Source organism: Erythrolamprus reginae, chromosome Z (genome assembly GCF_031021105.1).
Source record: "Erythrolamprus reginae isolate rEryReg1 chromosome Z, rEryReg1.hap1, whole genome shotgun sequence".
Lineage (NCBI taxonomy): Eukaryota > Metazoa > Chordata > Lepidosauria > Squamata > Dipsadidae > Erythrolamprus > Erythrolamprus reginae.
Window position 1 is genome coordinate 108,264,549 of NC_091963.1, and position 13,716 is coordinate 108,278,264.

Consider the following 13,716-nt stretch of genomic DNA (forward strand, 5'->3'; position numbering starts at 1 on the left):
GGGAGAGCAGGAATTTGCCGATGTAACAGGAAGAACCCCTTAATTATGGTGTAGGAGAAACTGGCTGTCAAGGACAGGTCCAAAAAGTAAAAGAGTAAAAAGTGTGAAGCAGTGATGAGAATTGGTGGAAAGTGAGAATGAAGGATTAACTGGGTTGTATCATTAAACTAGTGAAATTGAAAGGTGATAGGCAAGTGAGACTAATCTAAGAGAAGGAGCGATTTAGCTGCATTTGCACAAATGGCGCACACAGGCACAAAACTATCCCTTTCCCCCTTCTCCCTCCTCGACTTGAGAGCCAGAAAAGTTGGTGACTGCTGGTAAAAAGTATTCATCAATTCTGAATGGGGTAATCCCAGAGCTTCCTGATCCAATGTTGCCCCTAAGAACCTGATCAGCCTCTGTGACAAGAAACATTTTTTATTAGTTTCAGCTGATAAGTTAGTTTATATTTTTCCCACGTGACAACTGGCCTATTCTTCATCCTGCTGTGATTAGCTTCCACAATATATTGTTTTTAAGGATCTTGAACTTTTGGATGGCCAAAATAATGCTACAAGATTTTTCAGGGACTAAGCAATTTGCCATTCGACTCCAGTGATTTATTAGCTGCACAGAATGTTTCTGGGTTCTACATTTGAATTGGGATCAACATTTTAGAAATCTCACATCTCAATTTGCACCCTGAAAGCCGCCTTAGAGGTTGTTTTCAGATGCTCCTGACAAATGAAGTCAGAAAAATAAAACACAGAATGTTTTCACTAAAAAAACGAGAATAGCCATTCTGTTATTTTGCTATCAAGTGAATATTGTTTTATTCCCCGGCCTTTTTAATATCCACTACATTTTCATTTTGTGCTGTAAATGTTATGAATTCTTAAGTCGAACTATGAGTTTTATTTCACTCCCTGCTATTACGTTAGAATTTATAGTCCTATTGATAAGTTACAAATATACACAGATACTGTACAGATACTGTTATTTGGGAACCTGAAAATATTATTGAACATTTTATAGAGATGCAATAAATAAATGAATGTAGACGGGCAAAGGTAAGCTTGACTCCATACAAACATCATGTGAAGGTTCTATACATTTCTGGCACCAGGAAATGTATAAATTTTATCAATGTAGTCAATGTAATGCAGTTGTTCCTGATGAGATAATGGCTATTCTGAAATGTTTTTAAGTATTAGGATAAAGATAGCAATAAAATGGATAAATGTCAGATAATATATTTAATAACATTCAATATAAACCACAAAAGACAATTTTACAGTGGCTTATGTGATATACAGCTCTACTCCAGCTATATATTATACTATAATAGGTTTTCTTCATCTCCCTCTTCCTCTCCTGAAATTCTGTAGATATAAAAAGAATTTTAAAAATGACATTACAATGTACTTATTGTAATATGGTAGATATTCTTCCAAACAGTCTGTTCAACTTTTATCAAGTATTATCACTGTAGGATATCCAGGATCCTTATTCTCAGGAGCTTCTAACATAATTATCTATATAATAATGTATATCTATATATATCAATATACAGTGCCATTATTTTTCTGAGAAAAGGAAGAATTTTGACATTTCATTGCTATTGAATTTCTGCCATGCTGAATAGCTATGATTCAGAAAAGAACAGAAGAGAGCAATTGCACATAGCAAAGATTAAAGGAGTCCTAAGACAGGCCTGTTACTTCTCTATCCTACATCTATGCAAAAATGCAATTTTAACACAAAGGCAAAAATAAAACTGAAAAAGCCTCTTTACCTGTTAGAATCAGATAGACAGAAAAACTATAAGAAATTTAATCCACATATATGCAACAGAAGCCATACAATAAATGTACAGCAAAGGAGCACCTGCTCCTTTTTCTAATATATTTTTGATGCTCCAGAATGGAAAAGTCAAAACTGCCTTTATATAGGAGAAAATTTTATAATCTTTTGCAAAAACTGTTGCCGTGAAGCATAAAAAGAATCACCTTCAGCTAGGATGAATACAGATATTATGAAGGATGTGTGGAACTTTCTCCAATCCACAACCCAGCGGTTAAATCTACTTACCTTCCCTACTGATTTAAAATTGCATGCTTTGCTTATGCGCCGTCGTCATGCTTATTCAGCCTCTGTGCATGTACAGAGGATTATAAACAACAAAATGGTGAGGTCTGGGTGGGTGGGCAGAGCCTCATGCTGCCGCTGCTATTGGTTCTCCAAATAACAGGCAGCCATCGCTATTGGTACACCCGAACTGGGCCGAACCAGTAGCATTTCACCCCTGCCCCAACTCTATAGAATTCTTTACAGATAGAATAGAATTCTTTATTGGCCAAGTATGATTGGACACACAAGGAATTTGTCTTGTGTATTGGAATACAGTTGGATACATTAGAATACAGTTCCCATCATTCTGATCCTTAACCAAGAGCCATAACAGGTAAAGTCTAACTTCAAGAAAGCAAAAATATTGTTTTAGTCCCTTACTTTCTGGCATGAATTTTAGGTATCCTGTAAATGTGGATCTGCAGATGCCTTCTGAACCACTTCAAAAACTCTTGAAGAGAAATAATCCTAATTTGCACAGGGAGGCTACTTACCCTTTCTTTGAAGCGCCTTTGGCTCCTTTTCTGCTTCTGAGAAACTGGTAGAAAATTAAAATTAATACGTTCTGCGGCATATTGTATCATTACCTGCCCAGCTTGGCCTGGCCATTTGTTTATTTATTAGATTTAAGTGTTGGTTATGACCTTTAAAGCCCTTCATGGCATTGGACCAGAGTACCTCCGGAACTGCCTGCTACCACACGAATCCCAGCGACTGATAAGGTCCCACAGAGTTGGCCTTCTCCGGGTCCCGTCGACTAAACAATGTCGTTTGGCGGGCCCCAGGGGAAGAGCCTTCTCTGTGGCGGCCCCGGCCCTCTGGAATCAACTCCCCCCGGAGATTAGAACTGCCCCCACCCTCCTTGTCTTTCGTAAATTACTCAAGACCCACCTTTACCGCCAGGCATGGGGGAGCTGAGACACCTTCCCCCAGGCTTTTTATATTTATGTTTGGTATGTATGTGTTGTTTGTTTTTTTAAATATGATAGGGTTTTTATATGCTTCTTTTTAATATTAGATTTGTTTTGCCATAATATTGTTTTTACTATTGTTGTGAGCCGCCCCGAGTCTCCGGAGAGGGGCGGCATACAAATCTAATAAATTATTATTATTATTATTATTAACTGAAATCCATCTTGTTTCAAGGTGACCCTAGATGATTTATTGCATTAAAAGTATTAAAACCATAAAAGATAATTATTTATAAAATGATAAAAATGAAGTTACAATCAAAGATAAAATTAATAAATTTAAAAAAATGACTAAAACGTAAAACGGAGGGAGGGAGGAAGCAGGATGTGCATTGGGTGGAAGGTGGGATTGCCTCTTAATTGACCAACCAGCTCTGTGTGATACTCCCCCATTGATGCCCCACACCATTTGGCAGAGCCAGGTCAGGCCCTTATGGAAGGTCAAATGGGTGGAATCTCACCTCAAGAGGTAAGATATTCCAAAGGACAGGAGTTACAACAGAGAAGGACCTTCTCTTGAACCTCACCAGCCAAAATTCCTTGACGGATAGGACCTGCAGCAGGCAAGGGTGAAATCCAGCCAGTTCTCGAGAACTGGTAGCAGAAATTTTGAGTAGTTTGGAGAAACAGCAAATATCATCTCTGGCTGGCCCCAGAGTGCGAAGGGAATGGGGATTTTGCAGTATACAGTGATACCTTATCTTACAAACTTAATTGGTTCCGGGACGAAGTTCTTAAATTGAAAAGTTTGTAAGACAAAACAATGTTTCCCATAGAAATCAATGGAAAAGTGATTAATGCATGCAAGGCCAAAATTCACCCCTTTTGCCAGCCGAAGCACCCATTTTTGCACTGCTGGGATTCCCCTGAGGCTCCCTTCCATGGAAAACCCCACCTCCGGACTTCTGTGTTTTTGTGATGCTGCAGGGGAATCCCAGCAGGGGAATCCCAGCATTGCATAAACGAGTGCTTCGCTGGTAACGGAAGTCCGGAGGTGGGGTTTCCCAGTGAAGGGAGCATCAGTGAAATCGCAGCATCACAAAAACACCAAAGTCCTCGAAACCCCACCTCCGGACCTCTGGGTTTTTGCGATGCTACGATTTCACTGAGTCTCCCCTCGCTGGGAAACCCCACCTCAGGGGGGAGTCTGCGAAGTAGCAGGTGGTTTGTTGTTTATGACTTATTCATTTTGATTTTGTAATAGGTGTATATGATAAGAAAGGGGAAGTAGTTCTATAATTGTTTGGAATAGGAGATGATTAGTATTTACAGGTTAATATAAATAAGAATAGATTCAGAGTATAGAATCGCAGCAACCAGTTAGGTCCCACAGAGTTGGCCTTCTCCGGGTCCCGTCGACTAAACAATGTTGTTTGGCGGGACCCAGGGGAAGAGCCTTCTCTGTGGCGGCCCCGACCCTCTGGAACCAGCTTCCCCCAGAGATCAGAATTGCCCCCACCCTCCTTGCCTTTCGTAAGCTCCTTAAAACCCACCTCTGTCGTCACACATCGGGGAATTGAGATATTCATTCCCCCCAAACTTACACAATTTATGCCTGGTGTAATTGTGTGTATGTTTGGTTTTTAATACGGGTTTTTAGATTTTTTAAATATTAGATTTGTTATATGTTGTTTTATTATTGTTGTTAGCTGCCCCGAGTCTACGGAGAGGGGCGGCATACAAATCTAATAAATAGATAGATGATAGATAGATAGATAGATAGATAGATAGATGATAGATAGATAGATAGATAGATAGATAGATAGATAGATAGATAGATAGATAGATAGATGATAGATAAATAAATAGAGGATTAAAAATGAGAAGTTGGTAGATGCTGAAGGGGGTAAGATTAGGACAGAGGGGAAAGGAAACTGGGGGAGCATGCGAAGTAGCAGGCGGTTTGGAGTTTACGACTTATTCATTTTGATTTTGTAATAGGTGTATATGATAAGAAAGGGGAAGTAGTTCTATAATTGTTTGGAATAGGAGATGATTAGTATTTACATGTTAATATAAATAGGAATAGATTCAGATAGTTTATATACATAATGTAACCAATGTTTACTTTCAAATTTTAAGGCACTTCTCCATTTCTATTATGTCAGCATGCAAATAAATTAACTCAATTCAATTCCAGCTAGAGAGAATAAGAGGCTTTCACATAATCTTTTTTCATTGGTGCCAAAGTAAATTAAGCCCCCCCCCCCTCTGCTGCTCAAATTTAGGCAGCAAATTATTTTGGGTAGTTTTCTGTACTCAGCTAGAAACTCTCATTTGAGTTTAGTCTGATTCCGTTGGCCAGACAATGTCATTTGGTGGGGTCTAGGGGAAGAGCCTTCTCTGTGGTGACCCCAGCCCTTTGGAACGAACTCTCTCCAGAGATATGTACCACCCCCTCCCTCCTGGCCTTTCGCAAAGTTTTGAAGACCCATCTTTGCCGGCAGGCATTGGGGCCGTGAGTATCGAGATCATGAACGTGGATGTTTGTGTTGGGATGAATGGGGTTTTAAATTTTTTTAGTTTTTTAATATAATAATTTTTATATTAGATTTATATACATGTCTATTGTTATTTATTTATTTGTTTTTATTTATTTATTTATTATTTGGATTTGTATGCCGCCCCTCTCCGAAGACTCGGGGCGGCTCACAACAAGTGAAAAGCAATCCAATACATAATCCAATTAATTAAAATATTGAAAAATTTAAAAAACCCCATATACTAACTAAGATACATACACACAAGCATACCATGTATAAATTCAACGTGCCCAGGGGGAGATGTTTAGTTTCCCCATGCCTGACGGCAAAGGTGGGTTTTGAGGAGTTTGCGGAAGGCAGGAAGAGTAGGAGCGGTTCTGATCTCCAGGGGGAGTTGGTTCCAGAGAGTCGGTGCCGCCACAGAGAAGGCTCTCCCCCTGGGGCCCGTCAACCGACATTGTTTAGTTGACGGGACCCGGAGGAGGCCCACTCTGTGGGACCTAATCGGTCGCTGGGATTCATGCGGCAGAAGGCGGTCTCAGAGATATTCTGGTCCGATGCCATGAAGGGCTTTAAAGGTCATAACCAACACTTTGAATTGTGACCGGAAATTGATCGGCAGCCAATGCAGACTGCGGAGTGATGGTGAAACATGGGCATACCTAGGTAAGCCCAAGACTGCTCTCGCAGCTGCATTCTGCACGATCTGAAGTTTCCAAACACTTTTCAGAGGTAGCCCCATGTAGAGAGCATTACAGTAGTCGAACCTCGAGGTGATGAGGGCATGAGTGACTGTGAGCAATGAGTCCCGGTCCAGATAGGGCCGCAACTGGTGCACCAGGCGAACCTGGGCAAACGCCCCCCTCGCCACAGCTGAAAGGTGGTTCTCTAATGTGAGCTGTGGATCGAGGAGGACGCCCAAGTTGCGGACCCTCTCTGAGGGGGTCAATAATTCCCCCCCCCAGGGTAATGGACGGACAGATGGGATTGTCCTTGGGAGGCAAAACCCACAGCCACTCCGTCTTATCCGGGTTGAGCTTGAGCTCCGGTTGTACACCGCCCTGAGTCGTCTGAGAAGCATAGTATAGAAATCAAATAAATAAATAAATTAGTTCTTCACTAAAGCAATATATTGAAAGTTTGGAGAAATTTATCTTTTCGCTACTGGACTTTGAGATATAGTAGGTTAGTAAATTAGTATAAGGATCTCAATAAAAATATTATACTTACCTTAGTCAATATAATTAGTGTAATCATAACAGCCATCACTGTTGTCATCCAAATACACAACTTCTTTTGGCCATAGTTAGATAATGGAATTCCTTGCTTTGCTAACTGCAAGGTTAAACAAAGAGAAAGAAAATGGAAGATGGGTCTTCGCTTATTTTAACATCTTCCCCATCCTTACTAATTATATAGGGAGCAACATGTACTCATCAGTATGTATCAGGCTGCCCTATAACAGCTTGATTATCAAATAATGCTAAAGTAATATTGGCTTAATTTGAAAACTTAGCCCATATATCATCCCACCTGTACAATTTTAGCAACAACTATAATCTTATTTTTTTAAAAAATTATTAATACATGTTTTAATCATGGCTTATTATCTTGAACATACAATCTTGGTTTATTAGTGGTTTATATTTTGCCACACCCAAGGCCAGGGATGGCGAACCGTTTTTGGTTCACATGCTAAAAGGATAGTATGTATGTGTGTGTGAGCACGCAAGCACGCGCACACCTACCCACAGCCATTCCCCGCATGCATGAACATTCCATGCACTGCTCCTACACAATTCCCCCTTTCCCTGTGCTTTTGCACAGGCCTCACTGAGGCCTGAAACAGTGAAAAAAACGACCAAATGGGTAAATCAGAAGTTTGGATAAATGGACTTCCTGTTTGTGCTCTTTTTTGCACTCCAGAGGCTTCAGGAAGCTTCAGAAACTTCCCTGAAGCCTCCGGAGAGTGAAATTTTCCCCAAAGCTGAAAATTAGCTGATTGGAGTGTACATGCTTCTGGAGCTGACATAGTGCAACGCCTCACGTGCTTTCTAATATGGCTCCACAAGCCACTTGTAGCACAGGTGCCATAGGTTTGCCATCATGGCCGAAGGCCCTTATCAATTCAAAGTAAACTCAAGGTAAGATAAAGGCAAGTTTCAGAACTTTTGCACCCCCTCCACAGTGACATGTAATTCTCCCTGATGATTTTTTTGATATCTTAAAATACTGGACAGGTGGAATCTGGAGTCTGTATGCCAAACCATCTATTAGCCCCCCCCCCCAAAAACACAATTTTCATTTTTAAAATGTAATTATATTGGTGGTGGTGGGGAACCCTATAGGCAGAGTCTTCTAAAATACACGCTCATAATAAATCCATTTTGGAATTATTAAATTGAAATGAACATGCAAGACATACATTTTATAAAAGATAATTTTACAAAATAAGTAACCAAACTCTTCATAAATCACTGACAAAAATGTAGTCCTATAAATATAGATGGGGAAAGTATTTTTGCTGCTAGGAGATGAAAAATGCAATATATGTAAAAATATTTTTTAAAGTAGCCAGGAGATAGATAAAACAAGCGATGGTTAGTTTCTTTATGTGTAGTACTATGCATGGTTTATTGGAAAAATCATGATTTTTAAATAAGATTTTTAGATAAATTCTATTTAATATAGATAGTATGCTTATTATGGTCCAAGTTTCATTTCATCTTGGACTGCCTTCCGCCGCACAAATCCTAGCAACCAGTTAGGTCCCGTTGACGAAACAATGTCATCTGGCGAAACCCAGGGGAAGAGCCTTCTCTGTGGCGGCCCTGACCCTCTGGAATCAACTTCCCTTGGAGATTAGGATTACCCCCACCCTCCTTGCCTTTCATAAACTCCTTAAAACCCATCTCTGTCATCAGGCATGGGGAAATTGATTCCCCTGGGCCGTTTCTGTTTTATGTATGGTTTATATGAGATGTATGATTACTTTTTATATTAAGGGGTTTTAAATTGTTTTAATCAATTGGATTTGTACTGTTTTGTTGTTGTGAGCCGCTCTGAGTCTTCGGAGAGGAGCGGCATACAAATCTAATAAGTAAATAAATACTATCTAGAAAACGTTTTGCAAAATTTAGCATTAAAAATATTTAGATATTTTTTATGTTCATTCTGTTCCTTTGAGATAGCATGTCAAATTTCAAAAGCAGTTGATAAATGAGGACGGAGGCAATGAGATATTATCATTATCATCACTGTTATCTTAGCACAGGGAACATTTGATTATGCCATTTTTTAATGGCCAGTTATCATCTTTATGAAAGAAATATTGCAAAAACTTGCAGTTCTTCTAATCCGGCCGTTGACAACCTGCTGTCCTACAGCTGCATGTGGCTCTTTGTGCCCTCTGCTGTGGCTCCCTGTCCTACCACTGGCTATCCCCACCCCTCACCCTCCCCTCCCAGTCCCTCTCGCCTCGCCTGAGAAGGTAAGGGCGACGGGGGGGGGGGGGATGAAGAAGCGCCAGGAGCTTCTTCCAGCTCTTGTTGGTGCTGGGTGTACCTCAGTTGCTTGCTCTTCACCGAGACATTGGCCAAACCCGGCTGTGACTGACAGCAGCCTCGCTTACATTTATTTATTTATTTATTTATTACTTAGATTTGTATGCTGCCCCTCTCCGAAGACTCGGGGCGGCTCACAACACGTGGAAACAAATCATAAATAATCTGACAGATTTAAAATATTTAAAGATTTAAAAAAGACCCCATATACTAACAGACGTACACACAAGCATGCCATATATAAATTAAACATGCCCAGGGGGAGATGTTTCAGTTCCCCCATGCCTGACGGCAAAGGTGGGTTTTAAGGAGTTTACGGAAGGCAGGAAGAGTAGGGGCAGTTCTAATCTCCGGGGGGAGTTGGTTCCAGAGGGCCGGTGCCGCCACAGAGAAGGCTCTTCCCCTGGGGCCCGCCAACTGACATTGTTTAGTTGACGGGACCTGGAGAAGGCCCACTCTGTGGGACCTAATCGGTCGCTGGGATTCGTGCGGCAGGAGGCGGTCTCGGAGATATTCTGGTCCGATGCCATAAAGGGCTTTAAAGGTCATAACCAACACTTTGAATTGTGACCGGAAACTGATCGGCAGCCAATGCAGACTGCGGAGTGATGGTGAAACATGGGCATTACCTAGGTAAGCCCATGACTGCTCTCGCAGCTGCATTCTGCATGATCTGAAGTTTCCGAACACTCTTCAGAGGTAGCCCCATGTAGAGAGCATTACAGTAGTCGAACCTCGAGGTGATGAGGGCATGAGTGACTGTGAGCAATGAGTCCCGGTCCAGATAGGGCCGCAACTGGTGCACCAGGCGAACCTGGGCAAACGCCCCCCTCGCCACAGCTAAGAGATGGTTTTCTAATGTGAGCTGTGGATTGAGGAGGACGCCCAAGTTGCGGACCCTCTCTGAGGGGGGCAATGATTCCCCCCCCAGGGTGATGGACGGACAGATGGGATTGTCCTTGGGAGGCAGAACCCACAGCCACTCCGTCTTATCCGGGTTGAGTTTGAGTCTGTACATGACAGCTGGCAAGGTGGGAATGAGATTCGGGTGGGTAGGATGACAGAAAGGGCTGGGCCGCAGCTTTAAAACATTATTATTATTATTATTATTATTATTATTATTATTATTATTATTATTATTATTTATTAGATTTGTATGCGCCCCTCTCCAAAGACTCGGGGCGGCTCACAACAGTAATAGAAACAATATAACAGTGAAACAAATCTAATATTAAAATAAAACATATCTAAAACCCCAGCAATTTAAAACCATACAACACATACATACCAAACATAAAATATAAAAGCCTGAGGGAGGATGTCTCAGTTCCCCCATGCCTGGCGATAAAGGTGGGTCTTGAGTAATTTGCGAAAGACAAGGAGGGTGGGGGCCGTTCTAATCTCTTGGGGGGACTTGATTCCAGAGGGCCAGGGCCGCCACAGAGAAGGCTCTTCCCCTGGGGCCTGCCAAATGACATTGTTTGGTCAACGGGACCCTGAGAAGGCCAACTCTGTGGGACCTTATTGGTCGCTGGGATTCATGCGGTAGAAGGCAGTTCCAGAGGTATTCTGGTGCAATGCCATGTAGGGCTTTAAAGGTCATTACCAACATGCACATGTATGTGTGTGTTGATCCCCTGGCCACTGTGACAGGGCCAGTAAATTGCACAAAATGGGGAGACCCTCCTCAGGTGAGTGCCCGCCCTCCCCAAGCATGCCTTTGTTGCACTTTGGCTGAGCCTGGCCACTCACTTGAGGAGGGTCTCCCTGCTCATGCGCACCATCCCGGCTTCACCAGTCAACCAGATACTGAAGGGACCGCTTTCTGCTGCATGAATCCTAGCGACAAGTTAGGTCCCACAGAGTTGGCCTTCTCCGGGTCCCGTCGACTAAACAATGTCGTTTGGCGGGACCCAGGGGAAGAGCCTTCTCTGTGGTGGCCCCGACCCTCTGGAATCAGCTCCCCCCAGATATCAGAATTGCCCCACCCTCCTTGCCTTTCATAAGCTCCTTAAAACCCACCTCTGTTGTCAGGCATGGGGGAATTGAGATATTCATTCCCCCCAGGCCTGTAGAATTTATGCATGGTATATTTGTGTGTATGTTTGGTTTTTAATAAGGGTTTTTAGTTATTTTAAATATTAGATTTGTTATATGTTATTTTATTATTGTTGTTAGCCGCCCCGAGTCTACGGAGAGGGGCGGCATACAAATCTAATAAATAAATAAATAAATAAATGAATGAATGAATGAATGAATGAACGAACGAACGATCGAATGAACGAACGAGCGAGCGAGCGAACAAACGAACAAACAAACAAACAGGCAGGAGACTTACAGTGAGACTTCAGCTCTTTATTGGTTAGAGTGAGCAAATATCAGCCCTTATCTGCTTTTGGCGGGGGTTTAAATAGGGAGCCCTTTTGGGAAGGAGCCAATCAGAATTTCCCTGCTCCATTTCGTCAGACTGGAGTGAAAACTTCCCACCTTCTCAGGACATAACAATAGTGAAATGAGAGAGCTAGAAGGATAGAATGAGAAACAAATGAGAGAGAGAAGAAGAAAGGAAGAGGGACAGAAAAATGAGAGAGAGCTGGAGGGAGAGAATGAGAGAGAGGAAAAAGAGAACAACAAAGAGAAATGGAAGAGGGAGAAAAATGAGAGAGTGGATAGAGAATGAGGAAAATAAATGTGAGAGAAGGGGGGAAATAAAGAAAGGAAGAAAGAAGAGAGGGGTGGGGAGGAAAAAGAGAAAAACAGAAATGAGAGGGAAGAAGAGTTCCATTTCCCAAATAAAAAATGGGAGCTGCAAAACCTGGGTAGGCGTGGCTGTGGGGTCATGTGACTGGGTGGGAGTGATGTTGAGTTGGCCATGCCCATCCAGGCTTTGTGGTTCCCAATGTTTTTTGTGGGAAACAGGTCCAAATGGCTCTTTGAGTATTCAAGGTTGCAGACCCATGTTCTAATCCACATGAAAGCTCACTTCCCTAGAAAAGGAGCATATTTTGAATCCATCTTCCCTTTAAAAGCAATAATAGTTCTTACAAATCTAGTTTCCTTAAAACTGTATCATCATATCTGAAATCTCTGATTTAATTCTGAAGAACCCCGTTTTGCTTTTATTTCACTTTTCACTTTAGCTTTATGCTATATGCTACTCTCCCAAGATGCTGATCACCATTTTTAAGAACTTTACTTATATACACCTGTCACTTGAGTTCAGACATGGGTATCGGGCAGAGAAGTAGTCTTTATCCATGCACATTATGTTAAACAACCTAACAAGGCTTTTATCCAAAAACAGCAATGGCCTTTACAGAAATGCATGTGCAATTAATTTACCCTTGGTCTCCTGGGGGGAAAAAAGAGAGAGAGATCTAGGGAATCAGAGATTGTTAAAACTCCAAATAGTGTACTTGTTAGGACTACTTATCTAGGTTTACTTATCTGTCATTTACCTCATCAGAAGGTTTCTCCATTTTTCTGGAGCTTGCCGTAATCATATCATTTGCTTTCTTAGTGGGCCAAATGTTGAAGTTCCGTAGAACAGGTGTCTGTTGATTGATTTCCACAGTGAAGTTGTCCATGATATGATTCAGGTTAAAGATTAATTCAGAACAATCCATCTCGCTGCAGTTCATGTGGAGAAGAAAGACCAGGTCATAAAATAATTTCCTTATAACAGTTTGCGATTCATTTGGGAAGATAGATGCCAATGTTATGTTTAATTCATCCTGAAGCAAACGGTCAGCAATGTCTCTCAAAGGAATAAATGGATTTTTTCCAAGCCAGTGGTCTCTCTTTATCCTTTTCAGATAGTGCTTTAAATTTTTCCGATAGCTTTTATTGCTCAGAATGATGTTGCCATTATCTGAAATGTCTACAGGCAATTCCTTTTCGACCGCCAGCGCTTGAGTCTCCTCTTCTTTTTCTACTAATTTTGCTTTAAGAGCCACCTCTAGCAAATTTGTTAACTTGTACAGCTTCTCCAACTCGTTTTTATTAGACCACTGCACATCCACATATTCATCAGGAATGAGTTTACTTAATCCCATGACTGATTTATAAGCATCTGGGATATGTTTATGAAAATGGATACCTAAATGAGTCTGTCCATGGGTCACCAAGAGTGATAGAGTGACATTATGATGTTCAGGTTTTTCAGCGATAATATTTAGTGTGCTGGTGGCATTTAATTTTCTGGTTTCCAGTACTTTCTTTATTTCATCTTGCATAGTTCCCCAAACTTCCTCTTTCTCTGCTCAGAAAGAAGAAAAAGAAAGAGAAAAAAAGGAATCAGGGATTTTCTTTCATTGATAGCAAATGTTATGGATGGAACAGATAACCGAGTTTGTTAGATATAAATCAGTTTCTTCAACTAGCATTAGATGTGACCTACAAGTTCAATCTGGTAGCCATTAAACCCTGGATTAGTTCCTATTACTCTTAAGAAGACAATGTTTCATATTACACTATGGATGTTAAATGATTATAATCATTGCTGTAGAATATCTTGATGCTTGGATGATTAGATGATATTATATTCCAAAGGAAAATGTAAGAAAACTGGCTTGCTTGGCCTAACAT

General features: G+C 41.3%; 1 protein-coding gene across 1 annotated transcript in view; it reads right to left on the reverse strand.

Annotated features, from left to right (window-relative positions):
* Positions 1-1,304: 1,304 nt before the first annotated feature.
* Positions 1,305-13,716, reverse strand: part of LOC139153294 (uncharacterized) — a 32,689-nt gene continuing 20,277 nt past the window's right edge. The window contains exons 8-11 of the mRNA XM_070727039.1: positions 12,588-13,387; positions 6,797-6,901; positions 2,607-2,650; positions 1,305-1,364 (exon numbers count right to left, since the gene is read on the reverse strand). Of these exons, the coding sequence (XP_070583140.1) occupies positions 1,322-1,364; positions 2,607-2,650; positions 6,797-6,901; positions 12,588-13,364 (969 nt within the window). The 5' untranslated portion in view covers positions 13,365-13,387 and the 3' untranslated portion in view covers positions 1,305-1,321. The remainder of the gene's footprint in view (positions 1,365-2,606; positions 2,651-6,796; positions 6,902-12,587; positions 13,388-13,716) is intronic.